The sequence below is a fragment of the Fusarium verticillioides genome (assembly GCF_000149555.1).
Source record: "Fusarium verticillioides 7600 chromosome Unknown supercont3.27, whole genome shotgun sequence".
NCBI classification, from domain to species: Eukaryota; Fungi; Ascomycota; class Sordariomycetes; order Hypocreales; family Nectriaceae; genus Fusarium; species Fusarium verticillioides.
In genome coordinates this window covers 42099-68177 of record NW_017387864.1, presented here as the reverse complement: position 1 = coordinate 68177, position 26079 = coordinate 42099, and the positions used below count along the sequence as shown (strand labels likewise).

General features: G+C 49.6%; 10 protein-coding genes across 16 annotated transcripts; 7 read left to right on the top strand and 3 right to left on the bottom strand.

The window, feature by feature from the left end:
- The first annotated feature begins 213 nt into the window (after positions 1-213).
- Positions 214-1415, top strand: FVEG_17709 (hypothetical protein). 2 transcript variants are annotated; one of them, XM_018906939.1, is made up of 4 exons: positions 214-415; positions 471-706; positions 765-899; positions 948-1415. In XM_018906939.1, exons 2-4 carry the CDS (start codon positions 656-658, stop codon positions 1233-1235), a joined length of 474 nt encoding a protein of 157 aa, XP_018762128.1. In that variant the 5' UTR covers positions 214-415; positions 471-655; the 3' UTR covers positions 1236-1415. The 2 variants fall into 2 exon arrangements, with proteins under 2 accessions (XP_018762128.1, XP_018762129.1); XM_018906940.1 differs by lacking the exon at positions 214-415 and having other exon boundaries at positions 439-706.
- On the bottom strand, positions 531-6731 carry FVEG_14050 (hypothetical protein). 4 transcript variants are annotated; one of them, XM_018903386.1, is made up of 4 exons: positions 6503-6731; positions 5966-6384; positions 4663-5910; positions 531-4528 (listed from the first exon to the last, which is right to left on the bottom strand). In XM_018903386.1, the coding sequence occupies exon 4, from the start codon at positions 4302-4304 to the stop codon at positions 2373-2375; it is 1932 nt and encodes a 643-aa protein (XP_018762126.1). In that variant the 5' UTR covers positions 4305-4528; positions 4663-5910; positions 5966-6384; positions 6503-6731; the 3' UTR covers positions 531-2372. The 4 variants fall into 4 exon arrangements, with proteins under 4 accessions (XP_018762126.1, XP_018762125.1, XP_018762124.1 ...); XM_018903385.1 differs by having other exon boundaries at positions 4663-6384; XM_018903384.1 differs by having other exon boundaries at positions 531-5910.
- FVEG_17708 (hypothetical protein) lies at positions 1545-1990 on the top strand (the record flags this gene model as incomplete). The annotated part of the gene is made up of 1 exon (XM_018906938.1): positions 1545-1990. Exon 1 carries the CDS (start codon positions 1613-1615, stop codon positions 1988-1990), a length of 378 nt encoding a protein of 125 aa, XP_018762127.1. The 5' UTR covers positions 1545-1612.
- Positions 6732-6832: 101 nt separating the features above from the next.
- FVEG_14049 (hypothetical protein) lies at positions 6833-9872 on the top strand. Of its 2 annotated transcripts, none has more exons than XM_018903381.1 (2): positions 6833-9463; positions 9541-9872. In XM_018903381.1, exon 1 carries the CDS (start codon positions 8238-8240, stop codon positions 8715-8717), a length of 480 nt encoding a protein of 159 aa, XP_018762121.1. In that variant the 5' UTR covers positions 6833-8237; the 3' UTR covers positions 8718-9463; positions 9541-9872. The 2 variants fall into 2 exon arrangements, with proteins under 2 accessions (XP_018762121.1, XP_018762122.1); XM_018903382.1 differs by lacking the exon at positions 9541-9872 and having other exon boundaries at positions 6833-7261; positions 7441-9515.
- Positions 9873-10518: 646 nt separating this feature from the next.
- On the top strand, positions 10519-11860 carry FVEG_14048 (hypothetical protein; the record flags this gene model as incomplete). The annotated part of the gene is made up of 3 exons (XM_018903380.1): positions 10519-10798; positions 10864-11522; positions 11572-11860. 3 exons carry the CDS (start codon positions 10519-10521, stop codon positions 11596-11598), a joined length of 966 nt encoding a protein of 321 aa, XP_018762120.1. The 3' UTR covers positions 11599-11860.
- A 369-nt stretch (positions 11861-12229) lies between these two features.
- On the top strand, positions 12230-14588 carry FVEG_14047 (40S ribosomal protein S18). Its single transcript, XM_018903379.1, has 3 exons — positions 12230-12447; positions 12598-12728; positions 12785-14588. The coding sequence occupies exons 1-3, from the start codon at positions 12409-12411 to the stop codon at positions 13083-13085; spliced, it is 471 nt and encodes a 156-aa protein (XP_018762119.1). The 5' UTR covers positions 12230-12408; the 3' UTR covers positions 13086-14588.
- On the bottom strand, positions 13248-16332 carry FVEG_14046 (hypothetical protein). 2 transcript variants are annotated; one of them, XM_018903378.1, is made up of 3 exons: positions 14962-16332; positions 14856-14905; positions 13248-14758 (listed from the first exon to the last, which is right to left on the bottom strand). In XM_018903378.1, the coding sequence occupies exon 3, from the start codon at positions 14345-14347 to the stop codon at positions 13421-13423; it is 927 nt and encodes a 308-aa protein (XP_018762118.1). In that variant the 5' UTR covers positions 14348-14758; positions 14856-14905; positions 14962-16332; the 3' UTR covers positions 13248-13420. The 2 variants fall into 2 exon arrangements, with proteins under 2 accessions (XP_018762118.1, XP_018762117.1); XM_018903377.1 differs by having other exon boundaries at positions 13248-16332.
- A 528-nt stretch (positions 16333-16860) lies between these two features.
- On the top strand, positions 16861-18542 carry FVEG_14045 (hypothetical protein; the record flags this gene model as incomplete). Its single annotated transcript, XM_018903376.1, has 3 exons — positions 16861-17335; positions 17390-17826; positions 17910-18542. The coding sequence occupies 3 exons, from the start codon at positions 16861-16863 to the stop codon at positions 18540-18542; spliced, it is 1545 nt and encodes a 514-aa protein (XP_018762116.1).
- Positions 18543-20759: 2217 nt separating this feature from the next.
- Positions 20760-23070, top strand: FVEG_14044 (hypothetical protein). Its single transcript, XM_018903375.1, has 2 exons — positions 20760-22143; positions 22197-23070. Exons 1-2 carry the CDS (start codon positions 21382-21384, stop codon positions 22851-22853), a joined length of 1419 nt encoding a protein of 472 aa, XP_018762115.1. The 5' UTR covers positions 20760-21381; the 3' UTR covers positions 22854-23070.
- A 334-nt stretch (positions 23071-23404) lies between these two features.
- On the bottom strand, positions 23405-26050 carry FVEG_14043 (hypothetical protein). The gene is made up of 3 exons (XM_018903374.1): positions 25861-26050; positions 24931-25782; positions 23405-24738 (listed from the first exon to the last, which is right to left on the bottom strand). The coding sequence occupies exons 2-3, from the start codon at positions 25432-25434 to the stop codon at positions 24364-24366; spliced, it is 879 nt and encodes a 292-aa protein (XP_018762114.1). The 5' UTR covers positions 25435-25782; positions 25861-26050; the 3' UTR covers positions 23405-24363.
- Between the last annotated feature and the right edge of the window lie 29 nt (positions 26051-26079).

Below are 26079 nucleotides of genomic sequence, written 5' to 3'. Positions count from 1 at the left end.
TTCGAGAAGGGGGGGGTGTTAATGATGTTGGAAAGGCGTTGAGAATGCCCCCTGTTTCTTAGTCATATTGATCGACGTTGGCGGTGTTGGGGATGGATACGATACACATACACCAACCCCGATATGGCCAGGTTTTTTTTTTTTTTTATACATAGGTACCTCTTTCTTGTCATTGGCATAATGAAGGCCTGTATACATAACATTGGATGGATGAAATGTTACTTCCATCCACTCACATCGTGTTAAGAATAACATTGAATATTCATACCATGACATTTCAGTAGGATTGAACAAGCAGTTATCACATTGTTCAATATTCGTTATCCTTACTTGGGTTGATCGTAACCGTTATGCTAACTCAACGTGGCATTGGACGCATGTTCGTTCATACTCGAAGCGGGTCTAATAACCAACAGTTAGTAGTTACGCCTGATTATTAAACCGTCGGACAAGTTTGATAATTCTCCCAGGAACTCGCGATAGTTCAGTCTCATCAGATATTCGCTCTTCTCAACAGTTTTGTTGCTGCTGCTGTTGTTGTTGTTGTTGTTGTTTGTGATTTAAAAACAGGAGTCTCCTCCATCCATTCATCAACCCATTCAACTGAACTCTCTCTACATCACAGTACGACTCCCTCCCTATCAAACCACCAACAATGGAGTCTTTTCTCGGTCTCGATCTCACAAGGAACTATTCCTTCTTCACAGTACGGCCCTTTTCCCCTTCGTGGCCAACGACTTCTCAACTTGATGCTTCTCTTATAGGTCCCAGCTGCATTCTTCATCATCACGTTCCCTCACGCCTACACCATCACCGCCGGTGCCAAAGGGACCTACGACAACTGTAACCCTCGCTCTCACAGGGACAGAATAGCCAGTTGCCAGACGCTTGATAAATCTGTAAGCTTGGTTGCCCGATCGTCCCACGACTCCCACTAACGATCCCAGCATAAACAATTCCTCCTCCGTGCAAAAGCTGCCACAGAAAACGGCCTCGAAACTATCGGTTGCTATGCCGCAGGTATCTTGGCCGCGAATTTCGCTGACGTACCAGCGCCAACAATCAACATTCTCGGTCTCGGCTTTGTTGTGAGCCGTCTCCTGTACAACATCGCTTACCTGTGGTTGCAGGATATTCCCCGACTATCACGGGTACGCAGTTTAGTTTGGGTAACCAGCATCGGGTTTATTATGTCGTTGTGGGTGAAGGCCGGAAACAAGATGCTATCCATGTAAAAAGACAGCCAGCCACCTGAGGGCCGGTGTATACCTACCTAGATAGGTATCTATTTGCTAACTACCTAGTCACCAGAGACTGTTCTGTTGGCTTCCAGTCTTCCCAAGTACAACATTCCCGCCTGGTCTCACACTTTCTCGGCCATTTTATTCGCCTTGTGAAATTCTTTGCCCCGGGTATAGTAGGTGCAAATCCCATCTGCCGATTCCATAAGCTGCGTTTCGCTTACTGCCCTTGCTCTCTGTTGTTCTAGTCCATATGAAACCTAGCTGCAGTATCATGTGGGTGTTATATACCATCATCTGCAACGCAAACAAGTACCTGCTGTTCGAATCGAGTACAGGGAAGCCTTCTCGAATGTAGCACTTGTCTGGCCATGGTTCTCTATAAAGATCCCCTCCTCTCGTGGAAACTTAGACAACAGAAAGTCTTGACCCAAATTCGTCACAGAAGCTTCACAACTTTCGAAATGTTTCCCATCAACTATCTCGTCTTACTCTTTGCCTCAACAGCCCTTGCCCTCCCTCACAACCCAGAGGCTTGCGACACAGATGCCGCTGCCGTCACAGCTGCTCCCAAAGAGTCGTTTGACTGTGACTACAGCTATTGTGGTGAGGATGACGATGTCTTGTGGTGCTTTCACTTCATCCCTTTCACAACCATCAACCCTACCCTTGGTCCTCTTCCTGGCGAGACAAGGGTCTCTATCGGCATGTGCGGTCCCAAATCAGCAGACCCGAACCCAATGGATTGATTTCGGGGCATAGGCTCTGCTAGGGATGTTGTACGTCATGGCGACGGATGGGTAGGCTTGGGTGGTTGAGCGATGTATATCAGATGAAGACGAGCTGAGGAACGAATGTAATGTCGTGATCTAAGCTTAAACATGAAACTGTGGTTCTAACATCCAGCCTATGGCCCAGCATACCTAGGGCTTCTAGCATGAGGTACTTATCAAATTAACTAAAAGGAAATCGGTATTCCATCCCTCCATATGCTCCTAGGCTTAGTAAATAGAGCCAAATGCCAATCCAGATGCCTAACCCTACGCCTTCCCATGCTTCATTCAAGGGAGTGTACCTCTCTCTCTCTCTCTCTCTCTATCTGCCTGTCTGTGAGTGTGTGGATCGATGCTCTTAGTGCATTTCGGCACCTCCGAAACTCTTGTGTCGTGTCAGTGTGGCCCGGGCCTGGGTTGCTCTGGGAAGCTGGTCTTTGGTAGACTTGCGCCTGCTGAGAGGTCGGCGTTCCGGCACCTCTTCTGTCCCACTCCGACCTTGTTCGGCTTCGGTCATAACATCAGCTGGCATGGAAGCATCATCCTTGATCTTGGCAACGAAAAATGATGCGATCAGGACACAAGCTCCACCAAGCGCGAACACAATAGAAATACTGTGGTCTCCCGGTGTGCCTCTGGGCTTCTGCCAGAGCTTGAAGATGATACTGGAACCAACAGTAGCAATGATTTGAGGTGCCGCAATCGCCATGTTGTGGATGCCAAGGATCACTCCAGCCTGATCGATTTCTTCCTCCTCGTCATCTGCGGTACCGTCGTTGTTTGCTCTGGCGGCGGCCAATCGTATCTTTTGAGCTCGTATCAGGGCATCTCTCCGGCTGATCTCGGCACTGATGATGGCCCATGGAGCCCACAGTGTCATCGCCCAGGTGATACCAACAAGGCCAACAAGCACGGTGGCCGCCTTTACGGTCCGGACGAAAAGCGTGGCGAACATACACCCAGCAAAAAGAAGGAGGGACAGAAACCAAGCACGCTTGAGAGTCAGGCCCGGAATGGCCAGCTTGTCTAACCAAGAGGGCTTCTCATCCTCGTCCGAGTCATAGTAGCCTGCAGGGCTCTCTCCCGGAATACCGGTGACTGGCTGGCTATCGTACGTTGGCGCAATGAAAAACGGAAGGAATACATTTGTGAGCAAGCTCACGATCGAGTTGATGAGAAGTGCAAAGGTACCAATGCGGGTCGCTTGCTCATACAGTTTGTTGAGCTGTTCCGGAGACATGTGGGGATTCGCTTGGAGGTATGGCTCGACGTAGATCTCTCCGATATATGAGGACGTATAGAACAACAGAGGGAAGAAGCCGACCCAGGCGCAGAACTGGACCTCGCATACCCTCTTGATCTGAGGCGGAAGGCGTTTGATCGACTTGAAAATAGTGAAGAAGAAGGAGAAAACGCCTTGTTGTTCTTTTTTGGCGGGGCCGTCAAGTCGGGGATCCCTCTCCTTAATGAAGGCGGTGCTCACAAACACGGTCAAGGCAAGGGCAAAACATGCGATGGCACAGAGAATCTGGAATTGCGTCCTCCCAAGGAAGCCAAGGTGACGCGTCAAGTCGACATATCCAGCAATGTATCCAACGATGTTACCAAATCCGGTGATCCGACTGGCCATGGCATTGGCAGATTCTTGCTGGTGAGCTGGCGCACAGTCAACGATGAAAGCACGAATGGACGCCTGGACAGTGTTGATGGCGAAATCGAGCACGTAAACACCAATGACCGCGACCACGATGGTTGTTGTTTTCACATCTTTAGACTCTGGGTCAAAACCCATGAGTCCAGCAGCACCACCGACAATCTCTTTGGCCCATGCAAGAAACAAGAGGGAGAGGATGGTGGCAATAGATCCCCCGATCATGAACGGTTTTCTCTTACCCATGGGCAGACGGCAATTGTCGCTGAGCATACCCACATATGGCTGAACAAGGGTGCCGGTTAAGGGTCCAGCAATCCAGACGAGAGCCATGAGAGACTTGCTCAAGCCAAGGGACAGAAGATATGGTGACCCGTTTGAAAGCTCGACAGACCAGGCGATCTGGAGACCGCCAATGCTGATGGTCAATATGAGCAAATACCATATGCTCTTTGTGACCTGTGAATCGTCCGCTTCTCCATGGACATTGTTGGCGCCATTGTTTAGTAGAGGTGATTGTTCGTCGTAGCCTTGTGTGTTGGCCCCTCGAGCGATAGACTGGCTGCCGCCGGTTCTTCGTGGATTAGAGGATGAGGGAGAGGCTGGTAGCCCACCACCCCCAGTGTCTTCCGCGCCCATCACAGCGGTGTTCGACAATAAGTTGTTGGAACAGGCTTGGCAATCTGGAATCTGGAGGAGACACTCGATGCTTTGAAGTTGTTGCTATCTAGCTGCCGTAGGTAAGAGTCCGGATGCGGGGAGGGTATGAAGTGCGAGCTCAGGCAATTACAGCACGGCAGTTGTGTTGCTAAGAACAGACGAAGACGGTGACAGGGGCTGTATCCGTTCGCGACCTGGGTTGTCTGCGAATGGTTATCACAAGCAAGCAAGATAAAGGCGCTGAGGAGCCGATCTCGTGCAGACACGAGACAAGGTGACGCAAAGCAAGTAAAAAAAAACGGTGGACTTCAGAAGATAGGTAGTCGAGGTATCTTACTTTGGTGAGCTGGCTGGATCATTAAATGTCCGTTGGATATGAAACTAAGTATCTATCATGTGGTCAAATCAAAAAACTCACGCGAACGAAGCTGCGCCTGTCGTAGGCAGGCCTCAGAGTCAGGAGTCGGGCGTGGCAGGTAAAGAGAGGTCGGGTACCGTGTTGTCAGAGTGAGGAAGAGGTGCGTCACTGGACCCGCTTCCAATAGATCGTGACGTTAATCATCAATTCACTGATCGAGGCCCCCGTTCCTGATTCGGATCACTGTCTGGGGCTTGCAGCGCGCTATGTCATTGGTCACGGCACATGTCCAGGTGGTACTGACCACTGATGTCCCCTGTAGCTGCCCCATCCGCTGGTGCTTCTTCTGTGGAACTTACCCTGTATGTAGATTTCACTGCATCAAAAATGACGGATAATACCAAAGGCATGCAGCAATTTGAGTACGTTGAGGACCTTTTTGTCTGTGTCTCGAACTGAAATCCACTGCACGTGGTGATGTGACGCTCAGAGTCGAAGCGGTCAGCAGGATATTTGTGTTGAACTGAGCCTAGTAAGCCAGATGCGTGTAACTCAGCAGTTTTCAACTGGGCTTCAGACAATGTATGACGATGTCCGATCAGAAGAAATGCTCCTAAATCACGATGGTCTTCTCTACTAGCTCCTGACGTGAGTGGTACTCTTACCAAGAGGCTCAACAGACGTTGTCGAGAAGCTTTATGCTAATGCTCCGTATCTTATCGTACATATATACTACCTACTAACCTTATCAAATCTCTAGAGATCTGGTCGAACTCGATACATATGAACTGTTCGGCAGTATGTTGCACCGAGTCCTATCCACATCAATAAATCATAGATGCCTCAGGCCATTTTTCACGAGCAACAGGAATGCCTGCAGCTTGGCAAAAACAAACCCTGAAAATGCCCCATGTCACCGAGAACAGCGACAACCACCATGATGCAACCAGATATTTCCAGATGTACCGCTCACGATATTTTCCCCCATGTATGTACGTATGTTGAGACAAGAACAACAAGCAGGAATCACCTCGCCACAGGGAACGGAGTTACGCCGAACAAATTCGAAGCGAGAAGTGGACCAGAGGGGATAAGACTGGGCGAGACTCAAAGATGGTCCACCAAGACAACCATCAGCGAATAGCACCGGCTCAACCTGAACCTGAACGGTTGTCTGCGGGTTCAATGGACAAGGTTGATGTTCTCCCCATACGCCAAGGCCAGGCGCTGTTATCTCTTCAACTTATCATCGCCAACTCCGGTGGCCAAGAGGTGAACTTACGAGAAGGAAAAAGATAGGGAAAAGAAACCACCCAAAAATTTGCTCAGACGCAAGTCATGTACAGTATAGACTAGCCGGTTCAAGAAAACCCTCTCCGCCTACCATCAGAAAAAGTTGCCATGTTCGATAAGCTCAACCTTCAAGCAATTATCCGCGCTGCTACTGGTGTCGGAACGCCAAGTCCGGCGCCGAGAGCGGGTGGCGAATGAGACATGTTGTGGGCTGCAAAGGGAGCCAACGGGAACGGCGATAGTTGAGTGCCTCGATGTTAGAGGTCAAGACCGTGACAAACACCGGTCCGATCTCTGCCGAACTCCGTCCTGCCCTGCCCGTAATGGTTGCAGAAACGGAAGAAGCAAACAGTGGGAAAACGTGGAGGTTTTCTACCTGTCAGCTGGGCAGCCAGGGTCATTCATTGACTTGCCGGTGTATTAGCAGTCCATCCTGCAAAGCTGACAGTTGCAAACTATGCTGACGGCTCCAACGGCTCCAATGTCGCGCGAGTGGCTACCAAAGATAGATGGGGATTTGGCTGACCTCGTTCACAAGTATTAACCGAGCAAGGGCCGATTCCCTAGTACGTACTTCGCATCAGGTGGTTCAAGCGTGAAGAAGGATCTCCGTGCAAGGATAATGTGCATCAACGTGCTCAGTCTTGGCAGAGTGTGGCATTCATCAGAGACTTCATCAGGCTGCAGATTGCTTGGTGCCTGGAAGTGGAAGCAAGACGTTGAATTGGATGTCACTACCACTGTATGTGTTCTCCGAAGGTCGAGCCGTGGCCTTGATCTCAGAAACCTGAACCCAGCACTTTTAGCAGCTCATAACGGAGTTCAACGGACTCAGCTCGGCGTTACCTTCACACAACGACGCTGCCTAATGACTTGCCACGCAGAGTCTAGCTTGTCGGTCTGTTCATGACCCGTCTGAACCCCAAGAACCCCCAACAATGCTAGTGGGCGAGTGGGCATAAAGTGGATGACATCGTGCGGGGGGGCCTCCACGGCTCGACTTTGTCGCCGACCCCGTGTTTTTAGATTCAAGTTGGAGTCTAAATGAGGTGCTGGTGGTGTCGAAAACGGCCAATGTTACACCATGCATGAGGCCCGTTGCTGTGCTGCGGGAATCGATATTCAGATGAAAAGTTTGTTTTTAGAGGCACCGACGGTATGAGACAGGTATTATTAACGGCTGATACACGAGGCGCCTCATCATTCACCTAACTCCTAAACGCCATGTTTCCGCTGACTTCCACGTCGACTACCGGACACATTTGGCTATGTATGGTTATTACTGGTATGTATACCCTGGTGAAATGAACGAAACAAGGCTCGCTATTGGATCCATTTTATGTCAGCCAAGCCTGGGCCAGTCGACATGCACGAAACTCTGGTGCCTGCAATCGTAATCTAACTTGAGCACCCTTGTCACTGTCAGAGCGATCATAGAAATGATCACCGGCTAAAAGCCAACAGGCAGGAAACAACCTTTCGCCCTCCTGCGGCCTGCCCCTTTGAGGCTGATAGTTTACCTACCTACCTACCAACCGTGGCGTACGTGGTGTAGCCTCAACATGTGTCTGCAAATCCGGGATCTGCAATGTTGCTAAAAACTGTTACTTCCGATCCATCCACCACGGCATGGTCAACCGCGAGAGGGTTGCGAGGCAGCAAATGTACTCTTTCCAACTCCCCGGCCCTACATTACAGGGTTTCTCCATACAGTTGTTCTGGCCAACACTGACCTCATTGAGGGTCTGACCCCGTATAAGCCGCCGAATCCTCCGCTATTCTCCGCCCCCGACAACCTCTTCAGCTAATCACAGTGCGGTGTCTTCATTTCCAGGGGCTACCAGACCCAGAGGCAATCCAAAGAACGCCCCAATGTACCACTTGTACCCGGGGACCAGGGGCCCCAAGGCGGTTCCACCTCCACAACCAAGCCCAGGTTTTTCAAGGCGCCGCCGGACAGTAGGACGCATTGGATGGATACAGGCCGAAACGACCGGAGTCTTTGAGGGGTTTTTCTATCTCCAGTCTCCAGGGATTCCCTTTTAAATGTCCAGGCTGCTGCACTTGTCTCGTTCTATCCATTTATGATAAACGATCGCCCATACCATCTCTAACACTTCCAAAGTTGAGGATCCTGCCAATCCCAAGCTCATTGCCTCGATCATAACAACTCAACAATATACACTTATCATCGAGCTTACATCTTTCTCTATAAACACGAGAAACCCTGTTTTACAGCCAACCACAACATACTATCCACAATGGCCATCCGAGAGCACTTCCGCCGCGCTGTGCGCTCCGACGCTTCAAGCACAAATATCGTCGACGCCAACACTCCCGGAAAGATCACAGCCACCATGACAAAGTCCAGTCAGAACAGTGACAAGTCAGACTCATCATCAAAATCATCACTCGTCAACAAGCTGTCCCGTACCTGGACGTGGGGGTCTAAGGACAAGGATGCCACCAAGGAGCGCAAGACCAAGAACAAGAAGGGAAAGAAGATCACCCACCCTAGCGAGAAGCCAATGACCGCACAGAATCTCCAGCACCAGGAGATGCTCTCTCACTTCGACTTTACATTTGGCGCCTCTTGTCCTGAACAAATTGAGGAGGACAATTTCATTGGCATCAGCCCTTGCTGCACCAGAGCCCCCAGTGTTGTTGACTTCTCACTGGAAGGCGACAGCGAAAGCGATGATCAGACATCTTCCTCGTCTTCCTCCGTCAAATCATCGTAGGCCGTTTCCTGAAATGGCAAGGTCAGTGATAATGGATGGACGGCCATGCGGGCTCGCCGATTGTCGATAGCGGCGAATCTTGGAAGAGTTCTAGAACACCAGTTTCAACGCCTGCCACTGAGAGCCCGCAAAGTCACTGAGGCACACCAAATTAGGTACCTCCCTTGGAAGATCCTCCTGGAGCGTTGCATTTTATGTATCCGCCATCGTGGCACGACTCTGGAAGCCGTCTCTGTTCACGACCATATCACCGATTGGGGTGATGCAACCATCTCAAAGATCAGCCCCTGTTCCCACCCAAACAGGAATAACAGCTGACGATCTGAGCAACACCACCTCGAAACTTACTTTTAATCATTGCATTAGAGCATAACAACAAAAGACACCAAAACAAAAGCAGTGCGCATTGGCTGTCTTTCTCACCGTCTTCTCCTGACGACGGTGTTTCGGGCATCGAAGGAAAACCGCATGAAATGATTTGAAACGCCACGACATGTGTGGTTTGGAATATAGCATATTGAATTTAGCGACTGTCTTGAGGAGTTTTGCATATCATTTTGGTCGTGCACTGGGGCAAATAGACCAAGAGGCGTTGGATTGAATAGACCAATAAAAGTCTACTTGTTTTACAATCAAACATCTTCTCCTAGGTACTTGTGCCATTTGAGGTTAAACTTCAACGGCAGCTTTTAACAAGTCATGGTCGGCCAGAAATCCCTGAGTTGGCACAACAATCAGATCCATTGGTAAGGTATCTTAAGTCAATGTATAACGACTAATACAACATCGATTGTGGTATTTTTGTGTTGAATGGTCTTATTAGGAAGAGTGTTTATGTCACAATTGCGCTGCTTTCAATACGACCTATGCGTTATCCGTGGCCAAATAAGCTTTATTCCAGCCCGAACAAAGAGCAGCTCCTTTTGTTGTAACACAGGATGTTTCTGTCAGTTCACTGACATCGAGATCCCATAGGTCAACAACCAGGCACCAGAACAACCATATAACAAAGAATGGAACTCGCTTACACGCTAGGTAGACATATGCCAAGCACTCATCTAGATACAAAAGAGTTGATGCGTAACTTGACAACGGAAATTCGATGTAACACAGAGCAAACCATGAATATATATATACATACTGTCGGTGCACCAATATACTGCAACTCCAGCTCCAAATCATGGTCGTTATCATCATTAATGTATCTGCGCCTACCCGCCAATGTAACTGCCGCTTGTTTGCGCTGCGTTATTGGCATTGGATCTCACCAAGCTCGAACAGCTAGGTAGGTACTAAGGTAATTTACTAGACACCTCTGCTTTCGCGTCTGATATGGTCTCTTTCAATTGAGGTTCCACCAAAGTTGGAACCTGCCATTGACTTGGGCAACTTTCCTGCCTGTTCCATGTCAAGGCAGCACCTCAAAGGCAGTAGGTTACCTTAGGTAGCTTAATGTGAGGTAAGTACTATGGTATGCATGCGCGCGCGGAAAGGCAGATTTTGACACTGCGCGCAGGCTCCTGCTGCAAAGACCACAATGTACCTCGACTGTGATTGACCTCATCCATGGATTTCCGTCCCAACATTGAATTACCTACTAGCTTAGTACCTTAGGCATTGCCAGAGTTACTGAATCAATAGGGTGCCCTGGCAGGCGGGTTCCTTCACTCGAACAGTTTCTCTTCGCTTGCTGCATGATCTTCTCAACGCCATCATCTTTCCCTGACATTCTATCTCACACCAACATCAAAAACAACCGTCGTCGCTTTCAGGTAATTCGCGTTTCTTTACTGTCGTCGCCATGTCGAGCAAGTCTTGGTATACCCTCAAGTCCAAGGCCGTACATACGCGGTATGGCTTGACCAAGAACATTCAAGTCCTCCTTCAGGGTTTGGAAAGCTTTCACGCCGGTGTTATCGACGCCAGAGAGCTGGGAAGCATGGTCCGGCTGAGTCCTCGCCGCAGAGAATCAGTTGCTGCAACAATCGCCAAGTGCGCGCGCATGATCAATAAGGACCCCCAAGAGTCCAAGACCTGTGTCGACATCATTGAGATGTGCACCGAGATCCTTGAAATTGCCGGTAAGTAATCCCCTAGCATCTGGCCGACCGTTCCCAAGAAAGCAGCGACTGACTCCCTGACCTAGACCGACCACCACCCATCGAGGGCTTTCCTTTCATGAGACTACCTGCAGAGATCCGAGAGTATATTGTCGACTTGATGGTTGATACCGTCTTCAAATCGAAGGGTATCAAACCCAGTTCACGAAAAGTGAGCTGCAACTGTCCGCAGCTGGAACGTGAATTCGGGTCTTTCCACACTCCTCAGATGAAAACTTTGCCATCTATCTTGGGTCCAGCACTCAACCACGAATTCTTTCGCATCTTCTTTCGGAAGAAGGCTGTCCGTTTCCGCTGCTGCTGCGAACTTCTCTATCATCTCGACAGTAATCCCCTGCTTGTGCAGAATGTCCGCGACATCAAGGTTCACTGGTGCGGACCCAAGTCGGCAAAAACCTTCAAAAAGCTTGCAGAATGTGATAAGCTCGAGGGTTTGACCATCAGCATCTCAAAATCCACGCTTGCCAACCTCAGTCCACGAGCCGATCTAATGAAGCAATTCTTCCCGCTATCCTATCGCCATGTCAGAGTCACCGACATTCTGGGATTGGACGAGATTTTGACCATTCGGGGCCTCAAGGAGGTGTCAGTCACCCACCTCCAAACAAGGAGCACCAACCTCACCGCTGAGACTGATAGAGCGAATCTCTCAGAAATGCTTGCTCATCAACTCAAGAGAGAAAAGGTTTGGTTTTCCTGACCGAGAGAACCCGTTTAATGCTGATGCCAGTTAGGGTTACGACCCGCTTGACGAGTTCTAGGTGGTCAGAAAGGAGTCACGGAAGCTGAGAATTTGCGAGAACGATGACACCCAACTACATGTGCAGAACAGGAAAACAACATGGTCCGAGTTTGGAGCAAGGCGTAAGGAATAGACATACTAATGCTTGTCCTCATGGACAGATTGATTTGACAGGCTAAGCATAGAAGGATGCGTGCTGGTACACAAATGAACGGGAATAGATAGATAGATTAATTACTAATCTAGGGAATGTAACAACTGTCAAATTACGGAAGACTCCATTTGGTGAAAACACTAAAGACTCCGTACTCAAAAAACGTTGCGATATTGGTCTTGTCTTGTACCAGCACCGAGGTGAGGTATCCGGCTCAAGATCAGCTGGCGAGCTGAGCTGACCGAGCGATGGAAAAAGACGGGCAAAGTACTCACTCTATACGAATCTTGGGCTGCACAAGCTGACAGCATGTGATGATCAAAGTCCTACCTGGTCTGATGATTGAAGCCATTCATATTGGAGCCATACGCGGACTCTCGAGGCGCTTCACAAAGTACACTCATTCGTGGTGGTTCTGAGCGTTGAACCTGAATTAAAGAAAGCCGTATTATCTGGCAGTAACAAAACTTTTAGTTCAAAATTGGATGAGTCAGGGAGACTGAGACCCAAGCTCCGAGTCAGATGGTTCACGTGACCTGGCTGATAGTCGTATTTTGCCCTAGTACCCACCCACAGCCTTTTTTCTTAAGCGAGGGCAACTCAGTCTTCTATCTTCTACACCCGATCATCGAATTCAACGAGCATACGGCAACTGCCCGGTAGAAGTTGCCCATCATGTCGCTCGTCTCGGGAGAGAAGTCGAACTTCCAGTTCGTAAGTCACCCTCTCCAGCATCGCTTCATCGATATCGAATTCGACACCGTTGCGCTCGAATGCGCTCGTGCCATCCTGTTGAGCGTTGTGTGCATCGAAATCGATGATGAGACATGAAACCCGAAAGAAGCAGATATTAACGATTGACAGATTCTCCGTCTTCTCAACACCAATGTTGACGGAAAGCAAAAGGTTATGTACGCCTTGACCAAGATCAAGGGTGTCGGTCGCCGATACTCCAACTTGGTTTGCAAGAAGGCCGACGTGGACCTGAACAAGCGGTACGCGAACTTTGATACCTACGAGATGCACAAAATATACTGACAATAATCTATAGCGCTGGTGAGCTCACCTCTGAAGAGCTCGAGCGAATCGTCACCATCCTCCAAAACCCCACCCAGTACAAGATCCCCACGTGGTTCATCAACCGACAGCGCGATATCGTCGATGGCAAGGACTCCCACATTCTTGCCAACGGTGTCGACTCAAAGCTCCGTGAGGATCTCGAGCGCCTCAAGAAGATCCGCGCCCACCGTGGTCTCCGACACTACTGGGGTCTCCGTGTCCGCGGTCAGCACACCAAGACCACTGGTCGCCGTGGCAGGACCGTCGGTGTCTCCAAGAAGAAGGGTGGTTAAGCTTTTTATGGGTGTTGGTTATGGGTGGACAGGCGTGACGACTGGTTTCTCCATCTTTCTGAGCATTTTGAGAGGTTTGCTTTCTGGCAACATGTAGCCAAAGCAAGGGCTGTACTCTAGATCAGAGTCACGAATCAAAAGTATTCAAGTAAAGATGTTCTTTGAGGGAGCAGGAACCGTCCATGCTGCAAACACGTGAAGTTTATGGTTCTACGAAGTCAACGACAGGGTGAGCCGGGGGCAATGTGGCTTTCCTACGGAAGGGAAAAGATACTGTATGATTCTAGGCAAGGGTATCATGGTTTTTCTTTTGACTGCTTAAATGTGCCTTTCACTCAATCCTCGTGCGTGACAGCCATATCCAAAACCTCAACTCTTCCCTGCCCCTTGGTCTCATTGCCAATAAAGTCGGATAGGGGCTTAAAGGCTCCAGGTTCTACAAAGCCTACCACTTCCCATTCCGAACCAACGACATCTTGACTCTCGACTTGCTCAACGTAACTGAGGATCTTATCCTTGACTGTCCCCACAGCCTTTTGCTCGCCGTCTTCTTCCTTGTTGCCTCCCTTGGCTCCTTTCACGGCTTGCTTGAGGACGTTGGTGGTACAGGCGATACGAAGTCTCATGCGTGCCCTCGCCACTGGAATGGGCTGATGAGCGATGAGGGCTTTCATAGCTTCAAGGGCCTGGCTCTTTGCGCTCTTGGTCGTGCTTACCCCCGTCCAGTTGTGCTGAGCCCTGGGCTTAGCTTCGCCCGCTTCTCCAGTCGCAGGTGTTCCAGTAACACTTCCAGCAGCGCTCTTATCTGGTGTCGCGGTGTGAGCCTGTGAGCTGAGCATGTCGAGAGCCTTCTCGATCATGCCAGAAGTGTAGACGCGCTTGGTTCTTGGATCGACCAGTTTGCTAGCGACTATGCTGACAACTTCGTTGTGCACCCGCTCTGTCTGCGCCGCGCGCTCTTTCTCGCCGACTTGCATCTCGCCCTTTTTCAAAATCTCAAGGATGATGTCGTCAGTAGACTTGCCCTTGCCAAAGGCCTTGTCGAGATCCTCACGAGGCGCTGTTTGCCCCTTGGACACGTTGAGGAAGACATTTGGGATCTGGAGGACATTATCGAGATCTGTCTCAATCCCGGATCGCCACTCGAGGACCTTGTTCTTGTAGCAGGCGAGCTCAAAGCGCTTCTTTCCCTTCTTGAGGCGTACGAGGGAGACGTTTGTGAGCTTGATTTGGTTGGATGGTTGTTGGATCTGGCGAGACATGATCGGCGGTTTGTTTGATGAGATGAAATAAATTAGAGAAGGGAAACAGGGGAGGCTGCGTTGAGTTGCTGAGACTTGGGTGGAAACAAGGTCGGGTAGGTAGGTAGTTAATAAAGACAGTTGGTAGTAGGTAGGCACTTTCACCTTGTGTACCAGAACTTTTTTCTGGACCCCGCCAACAGTCAGGTTTGGATTTCCTAACTAATGCGTAATGCCCCGCACCAATAAAGAAGATGGTGAGTGGTATGGAGGCCTTCGTCATTACGATACCTTGCCTTAGCAGGCACCTACTTCTGTACCAAACCTCTGTAACCATTTATTTTATAAATTTAACCACTTATCATGACCCATCCCCCCTTTTCTAAATAATAAGGCATATACTGAGCTTCGATGCCATGCGTGAATGGTCCCCTGTTCTTGTACGTAAGAAGTAGTTGTTGGAATAATGCGGATGGGCTAAACTGGCTGATAACCAGAATCAACATGACTTAGATGTTGTGAGACTCACAATATTTACTATGGACATGGCATATCCCCGAGTGCCCTCATCTGACATTTCTCCGTTATCTTAGCCACTGGCTACATTCATGTCGCCGAGCTTGAGAATAACATACGCCTAGCCTCGTATGATATGACATGTCTTGGCCATCGGTATGACTCTTCATTCGGTGGACAAGGTCTAATAGTAACTGCTTATGTTGCTATTTGGAGACTGGGTCGTGTGGTAAGCTATTAGCATCCTGCTTGGCTACGGTTTCTGTACATGATGAATGCTTTTGAGTCAATATGCTAACTACCTTGATCCTGAAACAGCATCTGAACAGATACAACTCATTTGTGCGTGTTCCTAGAGACGAACTCCAATATACAATACATGTTCGTCTGCTGAACGACCTGCGAAATATCGATCGTTTTGACTAGGCCGCCGCTCTAAAGTTAATACTTACCTAGGTACTCAGTAAAGACCATGGGGTTTAGAAATCAAGCTTGTGGGAACCTACCTATGGATGGGGGCGTGTGTGTGCTTTTCTCTGATAAAGAACGATGTGTGAATGATCTCTAGTGAACAGGATGCTCCTCCAGGAAAGTTAAGTAACACCCAGCCAAGTAATGTTTATGCATTGGCTTAAGTCTAAAGATGCGGGAGCTCATGTAAGGGTTATACCTGAGCACATACTTTAGATGCATGCGCTCGAGCTCAAGCTTGTTTTAGCCCAAACAAAACCTTGGGAAACTAGTAAAAAGGAGAAACCACCTAGGTAAGTTATATAGACATCGATAAAGCCGTTGTCTTTCAGCTGTGTAACAGGAGAAATATGCCTCTTCTATACAATTGCAACATAGGATAGGGAGGAACTTGAACTACCACTTAACAAGGATTATTGATAGAATGCTAGACCATGCTACCATGCAAAGGGTAATGAAGCTAGGAACCTAATCCTTGGCTCATGATAACCCGTCTCATCAGGTATCATTTACAACTTGCCGCCTCATCCATGTTTCATGCCTTGCGTTGCTGGATCCATGTTGGTAGGCCGATTGTGGTCGCCTGAGGTAATAGGTTGTGGTAGAACGGGCGGTTATTACTGTTAGAGCAACCTAAGTGTATGACTAAAATGAAAGCTAGTCTCCTTTGTGTTCTACAGTCATTTGAGCAAGTTAGCTGCCTGATGAGAATGGATGCTCTCCGATTCTGGCAAACTTTCAGCCATAAATGAGACACACTTGAACCGAATCGTAATCAACCTCTGACCATGTTTTAGTGCGTGCATTATCAGTTCAGACGTGAACGGTAACATAGCAAACGGGCCCTGTATCGTCTACGTCACTGAACCGGCACCGGCTTTACACCCGGGCCACACCTAACTAAATGATTCCTGGACTCATGGAGTGAGTTGAGGGCGGAGATACGGCTCAAGTTAGAGAACATTGGCCACTTGGTAGTCCTCTGCATCGACAAGAGCACTTATTTATTCATCATCACGAGACAGCCTTCAGACGGAGAGTTAAGTTAAATGCCGAGCCGAGCACCTTTTATCAACGACTCATCAAGGTGAGATAAGCGTCGTCGAGTCACGTTATCGAGCATAATAAAGTGGATATTTGAGTTGTTGGCACAAGCTGCCTTCCTAGCCTAGCTTGGTCCTTTGGTACCTTGCGTGTAGGTGACACGCAATGCTGTACTAACAGTTACATAAGTAGCTACAGTGGCTATCTGATAGTAGAGCCCCCCGGCAACTGCCTGAATCGCCCCTGCCGCTAGGAAGCTAGCCGCTTCGCGGGGCGTGTTGAGTGGTCAGCTGCGTTGCTAGGCGTCCCATCTGATGGAGGTCTCAGACGGTCTGGGGAGCTTCCCCAGCCATATTACGTCGCTTGCCTGGCTTGCGCGTTTACTTCTCTCTCTTCCATCAACAACATCACTTTTCTTGTCCAACAACTGCTCCGTATTCTGTAGTCTCGCTATCGCCATCTTCAACAAAAGCAGTCACTGAAGCCTGTTCAAACAGCAGACAATGCGTTTGTCAACCTCCGCGCTCGTGCTGGGCGCTGCCTCTTCGGCCATCGGCCTGCAAGAGCAGCAGATACTCGGCGGCGACTCCAAGCCTCTCGTCGATATCGACGTCAACGCCTGGACTAAGCCACTCGAGAAGTTCTTTGGCGAGATCTCATCAGAGGCCAAGGCTGTCTGGGACGAAGTCACGCTTCTTGCTCCCGACGCTGTCGAGGCTTTCAAGAAGCAGGTCCTTATCCAGCCTAAGAAAGCCAACCGTCGACCCGATGCCCACTGGGATCACATCGTCAAGGGTGCTGACGTCCAGTCCCTTTGGGTCGAGAAGAATGGCGAGAAGCATCGCGAGGTTGGCGGAAAGCTCGACAACTTCAACCTCCGCGCCAAGAAGGTCGACCCTTCAAAGCTCGGTGTTGACAAGGTCAAGCAGTACAGTGGTTATCTCGACAATGAGGAGGAGGACAAGCATCTCTTCTACTGTAAGTTGTCGTCCCGACTCGCGCCAAATTTATATCTGAACTAACACCTCGGAGGGTTCTTCGAGTCCCGTAACGACCCCAAGAACGACCCTGTCGTCCTCTGGCTTAACGGTGGCCCTGGCTGCTCTTCATTGACTGGTCTCTTCCTTGAGCTTGGACCTGCTTCCATCAACAAGAAGATCGAGCTCGTCAACAACCCCGAGTCCTGGAACAACAATGCTTCCGTCATCTTCCTTGACCAGCCCGTCAATGTAGGCTACTCCTACAGTGGTGGTTCCGTCAGCAACACTGTTGCTGCCGGCAAGGACATCTATGCTCTCCTCACCCTGTTCTTCCACCAGTTCCCCGAGTATGCCAAGCAGGACTTCCACATTGCTGGCGAGTCATATGCAGGCCACTACATCCCTGTTGTCGCCAACGAGATTGTCTCTCACGATGACCGCAACATCGGCTTCAAGAGCGTCCTCATTGGCAATGGCCTTACTGATGGGGTACGCCCAGGTATGCCTACTATCACCCCATGACCTGCGGTGAGGGTGGCTATCCTTCTGTCCTTAGTGACAGCGAGTGTCAGTCCATGGATAACGCTCTGCCCCGCTGCCAGTCTCTAATCAAGGGGTGCTACGAGTCCGGCAGTGCCTGGTCTTGTGTCCCCGCCAGCATCTACTGCAACAACGCCATGATGGGCCCCTACCAGCGCACCGGCCAGAATGTCTACGACATTCGAGGCAAGTGTGAGGACAGCTCCAACCTCTGCTATCCTGGCCTAGGTTACATTGCCGACTACCTGAACCGCGAAGAGGTCAAGGAGGCTCTTGGTGTTGAGGTCAGCAGCTACGACAGCTGCAACATGGACATCAACCGAAACTTCCTCTTTGCTGGAGACTGGATGCAGCCTTACCACCAGCTCGTCCCCAACGTTCTTGACAAGATCCCCGTTCTCATCTATGCTGGCGATGCCGACTTTATCTGCAACTGGTTGGGTAACCAGGCATGGACCGACAAGCTCCAGTGGTCTGGCCAGAAAGATTTCAGCCACGCCAAGATCAAGAACCTAGAGCATGACGGCAAGGAGTACGGCAAGGTCAAGTCTAGCGGTAACTTCACCTTCATGCAGATCTATGGTGCTGGCCACATGGTGCCCATGGACCAGCCCGAGGCTTCCTCTGATTTCTTCAACCGCTGGCTAAGCGGAGAGTGGTTCTAAGCTGGATCACTCGTGTATGAGGTGCTTGAATGTACACTAAAGGGGAGATTGCCAAGACTGACTTTTGAATACGCGAACAAGGACGGCATTGCATGATTATGGGAACGGTTGGGGGGTTCAGACAGATACGAATTTACCACGTTTTACAAGAATGGGGGGTAATATGAGGTGCCTTAGTGTTGGTTGCATGGCTATCGGGGGCCGTAGTACCACATGTGGATGGTCAGCTGCATCCAGGGGGGCCATGCGTACCTGACATGAATGCTACTGAGTGGGGGGAGTACTGCGTACGGACGAAGGAAATCGGTATTGGGCACATCAGGAGACTCCCAAGTCCGATGGAGCCGGGGCGATCTCCACCCCGGCGGAGTGAGTGACGGGGGGTGAAACCACAATTACCGAGACAATCCGGCTGGGGCTGACAAGATGAGCTTGTTTGCATGAAGAGGGGGAAAAGGATAGAGATAATGGAAGAACCCTGGGGAACCAATGTGCTGCTTACTTTGTATAGCGGGGAACTTGAAGAATCTAACTGCCAGGTATCGGGGGCTTGTCAATGTCAAACTCCGTGCCGGGGGGACGGCGGCCGGGCAGCGGGATGAAGGGGAGTTTCTACCATGTACAAAACAGAGAGGGGCTGAGTGCGAGAAAGAACAAGATGACTGGGGCTGATACGGAGTACCCTCTGACGAGAGACAGCAGACGTCGAACAGCGGAGGAGGGACCGGGAAGAGGGTAAAGATGCGCGGGCTAAGAGGCGAATGGATGGCGTAGAAACAAGGAGCTTCGATACGTATGGATATTGTAGATTTGTTGAGGATTCTGGGGTTTGGTTTTCGGACAGCCGCGGGACGACGGCGGTGGAGAGAACATGAAAAGACGATATTTTCCTTTCTGCAGCCCCTGTAGGTTTGACGTGACTGTGTATTCCTCTCGTGGTAGCATTCAAAACAGGTAAGTGATCTTTTATGACGGCAAGGAGATATATCAATCATAGCACCACCTATGAGATATGTACAAGAGGCTCAAGAGCTCAGAAACGGCACCAACAATCAATTAGTGGCCAAATTCTCACTCGGTTCTCAGCCAAAGCGACACTGTAATAGCTGAGCTTCCATGGAATAGATATTTTTCAAGACAGTCACACGACAGCACAAAGCAAAAAAGCCACTTACACGACAGCATTTGATAGCTTCACTCAATAGAAGGAAAAAAAAAAAGATTACCTAGCAGCCTAGGTACTCACTCAGTAGTTAGTTTGACTTAAACGGGTCCCACATGGTCATTGCATTAGCGTATCCCCAACAAAAATCAGCCTCCAAGATGGACAGCAGCCGCACCCTGTTTACAGATTTAGAGCAATTCCCCACGTGCTCAAATACATGATATCAGATGGGTTTCGCGCATGATCTGTACCCAGAGGCTAACATTTGGATGTACTGATCTGTAAATCTGCTTCCGTCAAAGATTTCTCCCTGATCCATGGTACTCTAGTCCAGAACCCCCCGTCCCAATACACAATAATTGACCGGATCAAGTGTCGACGTCGACCAGAGATCCACGGTGACCCTTGTCTCTTAGACGAGAGCATCAGAAATAGGCAGTTCAGTTGTTAGGAGGATAATGGCCGGCGGAACTTTGCAGTCCCTAATCGTGAGCCCCTAATATCATTATCGTTATTATTGTTATTGGCATCATTGTTATTGCACTGTTTGAAGATGCTACCTAGTACTTGGAAAGGCATGGTAGGGGTAGGTAGAAAGTTATTCCAGGGCTCAGTTGCGACGCATCTGCCTCGGCTTTGGCTCCACATTGCCACATTCATCCATGATATCCTTCAACGTCAAAGCCCACAGGTCGCAATCATGATGATCAATTTCCACGACAAATACGGTCGTCACGTACATGAAAACATATGGGATGCATCTCAAGATGAAAACGCTACACTTGATATATGGCAATGGATGTTTGTAATTCGCAATCGCGGTATAAAAGGTTTTCATGATGACCAATTCCATTTTATGGATATAAAACAACACTCAATAAGGTAAGTACCTTAGTTAGCTCACTCACTTACTTAGTAATTGAGGCCCTCGATACCAAAAGTGCGCTTGTACCTACGTACATACACCGAGCACAAGAGCCCGTGATTCAAATGCACATGGATGCCAAGTGAAACCTCGCATTGATAGGTTAATACAAGCGTATGAGGCAGTCCATTTAGGTCCTCCCGCCCCGGAGGCGGCAACGGGTACCACACTTGGTAAACAGGTGCCATTTTCATGTTCCGTATTTTGGTAACAAGAACCCTATCATCATATGTACATACCTGCCTTTTGCCTCTAGAACAAAGGCACGGTCTCAATGGGTCCAATCCCCGGCCATTCTAGGAAGGCCGCACCTACCCAAGGTACCAACCTTACCTTGACGTACAAGTCAAGACCCGAGGGCCCCCTCCTTCCGGGGTGGACTTGAAGGGGAGGGAAAAAAAGAGAAGTTAAAGCCAACGTCTTCTCCTTCTTCACATTCAGGCACCTTTAAGAAGAGGGCTCCAGCCTCTTACCTCCTACTCCTACCTTTTGCAGTGGTCTCTTCTTCTTCTCCTTCTCTTGCTAGACCCCTCTAAATTAGATTTGTCTTGACCTTGCCTCACCTTACTTACTCTCATAACCTTCAACCTCGATATCTGTGCTTCGCTTTTACCATTTGTACGGACTCAACCTCAGATTGACTACCATCTTTCAGCAATCGACTAGGTATCAGGCTCAGTTGATTAGCTGAACCTCCTGCGTTACTCTTTCACCCACCAAATCCCATACAAGACTCATAGACCGCCGTCATGGCCGAGCACTTCCAACTGCTGCGCTCGACGCCAGATTCGAGCCTCTTCAGCTTCCCTCCTGCAAATGCGCCAGCCCCCATTGCGCCCATCGAGGTTCCAACATCAATCTTACGGCCGTTCAATATCCCCCAGCATATCTTTACTGGTGCTCTCGATGCCAAGGTCCCCCTGACCATCGCTATTCTGTACGCCGTGACTGTTAAGAGTCTCAACATCTACAACAAGTCCAACGGCAAGAAGCCATGGGCCATCAGCAAGACTCGTCCTTTCTTTGCCTTCGTGGTTCTTCACAACGTCTTCCTCTGTGTCTACTCTGCTTGGACCTTCTGGGGCATGCTTGCTGGTATGAAGAGGAGCATTGCCAACCCCACTGGTCCCCAGGGTCTAGCTGGTATGGCTGATAGTTTCTGTCGTCTCCATGGGTCCTCTGGTCTCGGAAACTCCGTCTACTATAACGAAACCACAAGCTCATTTGTGTCTTCGGTCGAGAACGCTGCTATCGTTGATGGTTTGCCCAGTGGAACTGCTGGGGGTCGTCTTTGGAACGAGGGGCTGGCCTACTATGGCTGGATCTTTTATCTCAGCAAGTTCTATGAGGTCCTCGATACATTCATCATTCTAGCCAAGGGCAAGCTTAGCTCTACCCTCCAGACATATCACCACGCCGGAGCCATGCTTTGCATGTGGGCTGGTATGCGTTACATGTCTGCACCCATCTGGCAGTTTGTCCTTATCAACTCCTTCATTCACTCCCTCATGGCAAGTCCCTATCCCAAACTTTTAAACCAAAAACCCTGACTGACATATTCCAGTATTTCTACTACACCCTGACTGCCTTCAACATCAGGGTCCCTACTCCCGTCAAGCGCACCCTTACCTCGATGCAAATCACACAATTCCTTGTCGGCGCAAGTAACACTGTGGCCCATTCTTTCATCTCTTACAGGGTTCCGGTCACCGTACTTCAGAAACTCTCCGCTCCAGTCGGCGGTACCACAGCCGCTCCTGATGCCAGCCAAGAGACCGTTGTCGACGGCGCAGTCGAGTCCCTCAAGAAGTTCATTTGGGGTGCTGGTGAGGGTGCCGACCCTATTGCCTCACAGGCCGTCAGTGCTGAGGCCTTCACTGCGGAGACCCAATACATCACTCAGCCATGTATTATGACCACTGGCGAGACCTTTGCTATATGGCTCAATGTGTTGTACCTCGCTCCTTTGACTTACCTTTTCGTCAGCTTCTTCATTGCCAGCTATGTCAAACGAAGTAACGCTGCCAGCAAGACCTCTCACAAGGGAGCTCACGATGTCAACGCAAACATTGCTCTTGCCGAGAAGGCTGGCTGGGATGCCGCCAAGGGCATCGAGAAGGAAATCTACGATGGTGCCAACATGGCTAATGGCTCCTCTGACGAGGCCTCACGCTCCTCGACACCCAAGAAGGCCAATGGTAAGCCACGACGAAAGGCTTAAGGAGGAAGAATTGGAAAACAAAAGAATAACAACAACCAGAACTGTGGTCTCGTCTCTCGTTTGGGTGGTGACTGGGCCGTTTCTTTCTCTGATCTAGGCAAAATTTAGAAAGCGTTTTGTGTGTTATATTACTCTAATCTGATGCAACCCGTGGGATGGTATGAAGTGCGAGTTGATATGAGCCTGAGCCGCAACAATAAAAAGTTTGAAACTGGGATTTTGCCACGTATTGTTTTGAGTGAATGTTCGTGATTCTCACGGATACTGATATATCTGAGGTCTCTCGATGTTGGGGCATTTGTATGTTCCGCAGCACTCATCTGTATGACTGTTGCTGGACATAGTGATATGTGGTCTCTGAAAGAATGATTCATGACACGGAGGCAACATGTTCATGATAAGTGAGGAGCTCGCATCGTGTGTTTTCCCAGACCCCGAATTGGAGTCTCCGTATCCCGAACTTCAGTCTCTCTCGTCAATACGAATCTCGCAGGCAATATCGGGGGCTCGGGTCTTTACAGTCATGTGTTTCTTGCAGTTACAATAACGAGTAGGGGTGATCACTTGTATTACACGTTGCATCGCTAATTTGTGTATCAAATTAGTATACATCACCGGTATCTGTCAGCTCGTCCCATCACCACCAACGTGATGCTCCAACTCACACGCAGCAATGAGACATGAATGGGTGGGGGAATATGTAGTTTATAGTCTAGTTAATAGCAGTAACGAACCATAGAGATCTGGTGCAACCAGGTCAATCTGGCCAAATAACCACTCAATTCTCATCATATCGTAAGTTCCCTTCCGTGCCACCTATGGCAATGCAAATTCCAAAACCATCTATAATTTGAACCAGGCTATGGGAGCTCATAAAACGCCCATCGAAAAAACAAAGAATTAAATAGCATAACCAGAGGAGCATTCTGTATGTGCTCTCTCAAGACTGGCCGCTAAGGTAATCATACCAGGGCTGAAAACCACAATGTAGCAGCTCATATCAAGCCTGCTTTCCAGGACGCCTCGCTTTAAATAAGGGAACTCATAAAACCAGATGTGAGAGACAAGGCACAAAAGTAGTGGCCGACGGGACCGCTGCTTAACCATGAAGGTCAGCAGAAAAAGTGCATAATGGAGAGGAGGATGGATGGATGGGGGAGTTCGAGTTGGCGACATTTGACGATGATCAAAGTCACTCATCAGGGAATTTCTATCGATCTATAATGCTTCCGTGGTGGCTTTATGAAGCTGACGGCTTCGGGTATCTCATACTGCAACTTGGGCAGGTGTGTCGTAAGGAACGTGGTGGGCAACCATGTGCTGGTGTATCGAATCTCCATCAAAGTCTGAATCGAGCATGACACTGAAACAGGAGCATCTGCTGGCAGGGACGATCTCAATCTCGACCTCAAGAAAGAAAAAGTACTGGACATTTTCGTCTCCAGATGACAACTTTGTTGTCGGCAGTTGTTTGATACTGGCGACTGCGAGTAAAATTGTCGTACTTTGCTCAGAAAGTGCTCCAGTTCCAATCCCTAGGCACACTGACAGCAAGTTCAGGGCCACGAGGCAGTTCGGAGGCGTCTCCAAAACCAGTACCGATGGGAGTTGAGGGGGTAGGGTTGGGCGCATCCGAAGAGGCGGCACTCGAAGCACGGCTGCTATTACGTGTATACCAACTCTTGAACTCTTCACAGCAGTGACGACAGGTTCGGGAAAGGGGGGCGCGAGGATTGAACTTGGCATCATGATCGAGAGGAGCGGCAAAGGTGGAATGAGAGTCGCAGAAAATGTGACCGCACTTTCGGCAGTGGTGACGTCGAGTGAAATAGCTAAAAGTCCGCTTGCAAGTCGGGTCATCACAAACAGTAGATTCGGCATCGGGCTGCGGAAATATAATGTTAGCTGACTGTAGCAAAGAAACAACACGAAATATGCTGGCAACTGGGATGGGGTGAGACATGAGGGGGTCTGGGGTTGTACGAGTCGGGGCGTTGAATGGATCTGAGACAATGGCGCATGCAAGTAGGTGATGTGCGAGGAAGATGGAGCGACGGCTTGTTTCTGCTTTACTGACCTTCCAGTGCTTGCGAGTAGGCTGAGCCTTGACTTCGGGGAACATGTCGGGATCGAAATCGCCGTCAATGCTGCTCTGAGTGCTATCGCCGGTCGAAACACGTGCTAGCTTGTTGGTGAAGACGGACATGCCAGGAAGGTTGATGAGGCTGCTGTTGGTACGTCTCAAGGCGCCATCAGGCTCGATGCTGGAGGCAGAAGCAGCATCATCAATGGGCATTTTATTGGACTTGGAGGGGAACAAGTTTGGACGCAGGGCTGCGGGCATATACATGGGCCGAGTCTGTCGTGCATGGTGCGCTCTGGGAGAAGTGGGAGTTGAGGAGGCGGAGTTGGGGCTGGTGGACTCATTGGTGTCGATGGGTGAAATCTGAGGTCCAACCGAGATCTGATATGACTGATTCCGTTGATGCGTAGGGCGCTGCTGCTGCTGTTGCTGCTGGGGGAAGAAATGGCGTGAGTGCTGGTCTCCCGCAAGAGTGGGCATAATGAGGTCGGCAGCCATTATTATCGTAGGTTGAGTGGAGAGTAATTATTGATATACGGAGGACGGAGAGAGGTTGTATGTGTTTTAGCTCGTGGCCTCTGAGAAACAGGAGAGGGGGGTTGTTGCTTGGGTATTTGCACAACGCTTGGAAGTCGAGGGATTGGTTGGACAGATATACCTACCTATGTAGGTAGGTAGGGACAGAGTTATGATCGATTCAGGTTTTGCTACGACCGACAATACAGTACAGTAGAGTAGTTGAACGGAAAAGTTATGTTAGACGAGCAAGAGTCGAGCAAGGGCGGGCCACGCAGAGTTTAAACCAAGCGAACTGCAGTTGCTCAAGGAGGGATATGTACTCCGTATCTACTAGTTATTAGATCCTGGGAAGAACAGCGCGGGCAACACCGTCGCGTGGAGACCGGGGGCGGAAGAGGTACGTACCTCTTGTCTGCAGAACGAACTTCTTAACTGACTGGGGATCCTAACGTACTAGCCCAGCGCTTGACTCTTAGCGCATGACAAGGATGTGGCCTCTCTCTTGCATGTGGAGATGGGAGGCGGTGGGCGGTGGAGCTGATGATGGATGGAGTGAGCGAGTGAGTGAGTGAGTGAGTGAATGGGAGGGTGGGTGGGTGAATGCCCTTGCCTTAATGACGTAGG

What these genes read in the sequence shown, in the direction of transcription:
- FVEG_17709 (XM_018906939.1), top strand. Translation starts at nt 656, where the DNA reads ATGGAGTCTTTTCTCGGTCTCGATCTCACAAGGAACTATTCCTTCTTC. An exon ending in GGAACTATTCCTTCTTCACA is followed by an intron (nt 707 to 764) that starts GTACGGCCCTTT and finishes CTTCTCTTATAG; the next exon opens with GTCCCAGCTGCATTCTTCAT. An exon ending in GCCAGACGCTTGATAAATCT is followed by an intron (nt 900 to 947) that starts GTAAGCTTGGTT and finishes TAACGATCCCAG; the next exon opens with CATAAACAATTCCTCCTCCG.
- FVEG_14050 (XM_018903383.1), bottom strand. Translation starts at nt 4,304, where the DNA reads ATGGGCGCGGAAGACACTGGGGGTGGTGGGCTACCAGCCTCTCCCTCA.
- FVEG_14049 (XM_018903381.1), top strand. Translation starts at nt 8,238, where the DNA reads ATGGCCATCCGAGAGCACTTCCGCCGCGCTGTGCGCTCCGACGCTTCA.
- FVEG_14047 (XM_018903379.1), top strand. Translation starts at nt 12,409, where the DNA reads ATGTCGCTCGTCTCGGGAGAGAAGTCGAACTTCCAGTTC. An exon ending in AGAAGTCGAACTTCCAGTTC is followed by an intron (nt 12,448 to 12,597) that starts GTAAGTCACCCT and finishes AACGATTGACAG; the next exon opens with ATTCTCCGTCTTCTCAACAC. An exon ending in GACGTGGACCTGAACAAGCG is followed by an intron (nt 12,729 to 12,784) that starts GTACGCGAACTT and finishes AATAATCTATAG; the next exon opens with CGCTGGTGAGCTCACCTCTG.
- FVEG_14046 (XM_018903377.1), bottom strand. Translation starts at nt 14,347, where the DNA reads ATGTCTCGCCAGATCCAACAACCATCCAACCAAATCAAGCTCACAAAC.
- FVEG_14044 (XM_018903375.1), top strand. Translation starts at nt 21,382, where the DNA reads ATGGCCGAGCACTTCCAACTGCTGCGCTCGACGCCAGATTCGAGCCTC. An exon ending in CCTTCATTCACTCCCTCATG is followed by an intron (nt 22,144 to 22,196) that starts GCAAGTCCCTAT and finishes GACATATTCCAG; the next exon opens with TATTTCTACTACACCCTGAC.
- FVEG_14043 (XM_018903374.1), bottom strand. Translation starts at nt 25,434, where the DNA reads ATGGCTGCCGACCTCATTATGCCCACTCTTGCGGGAGACCAGCACTCA. An exon ending in CTACTCGCAAGCACTGGAAG is followed by an intron (nt 24,739 to 24,930) that starts GTCAGTAAAGCA and finishes ATATTTCCGCAG; the next exon opens with CCCGATGCCGAATCTACTGT.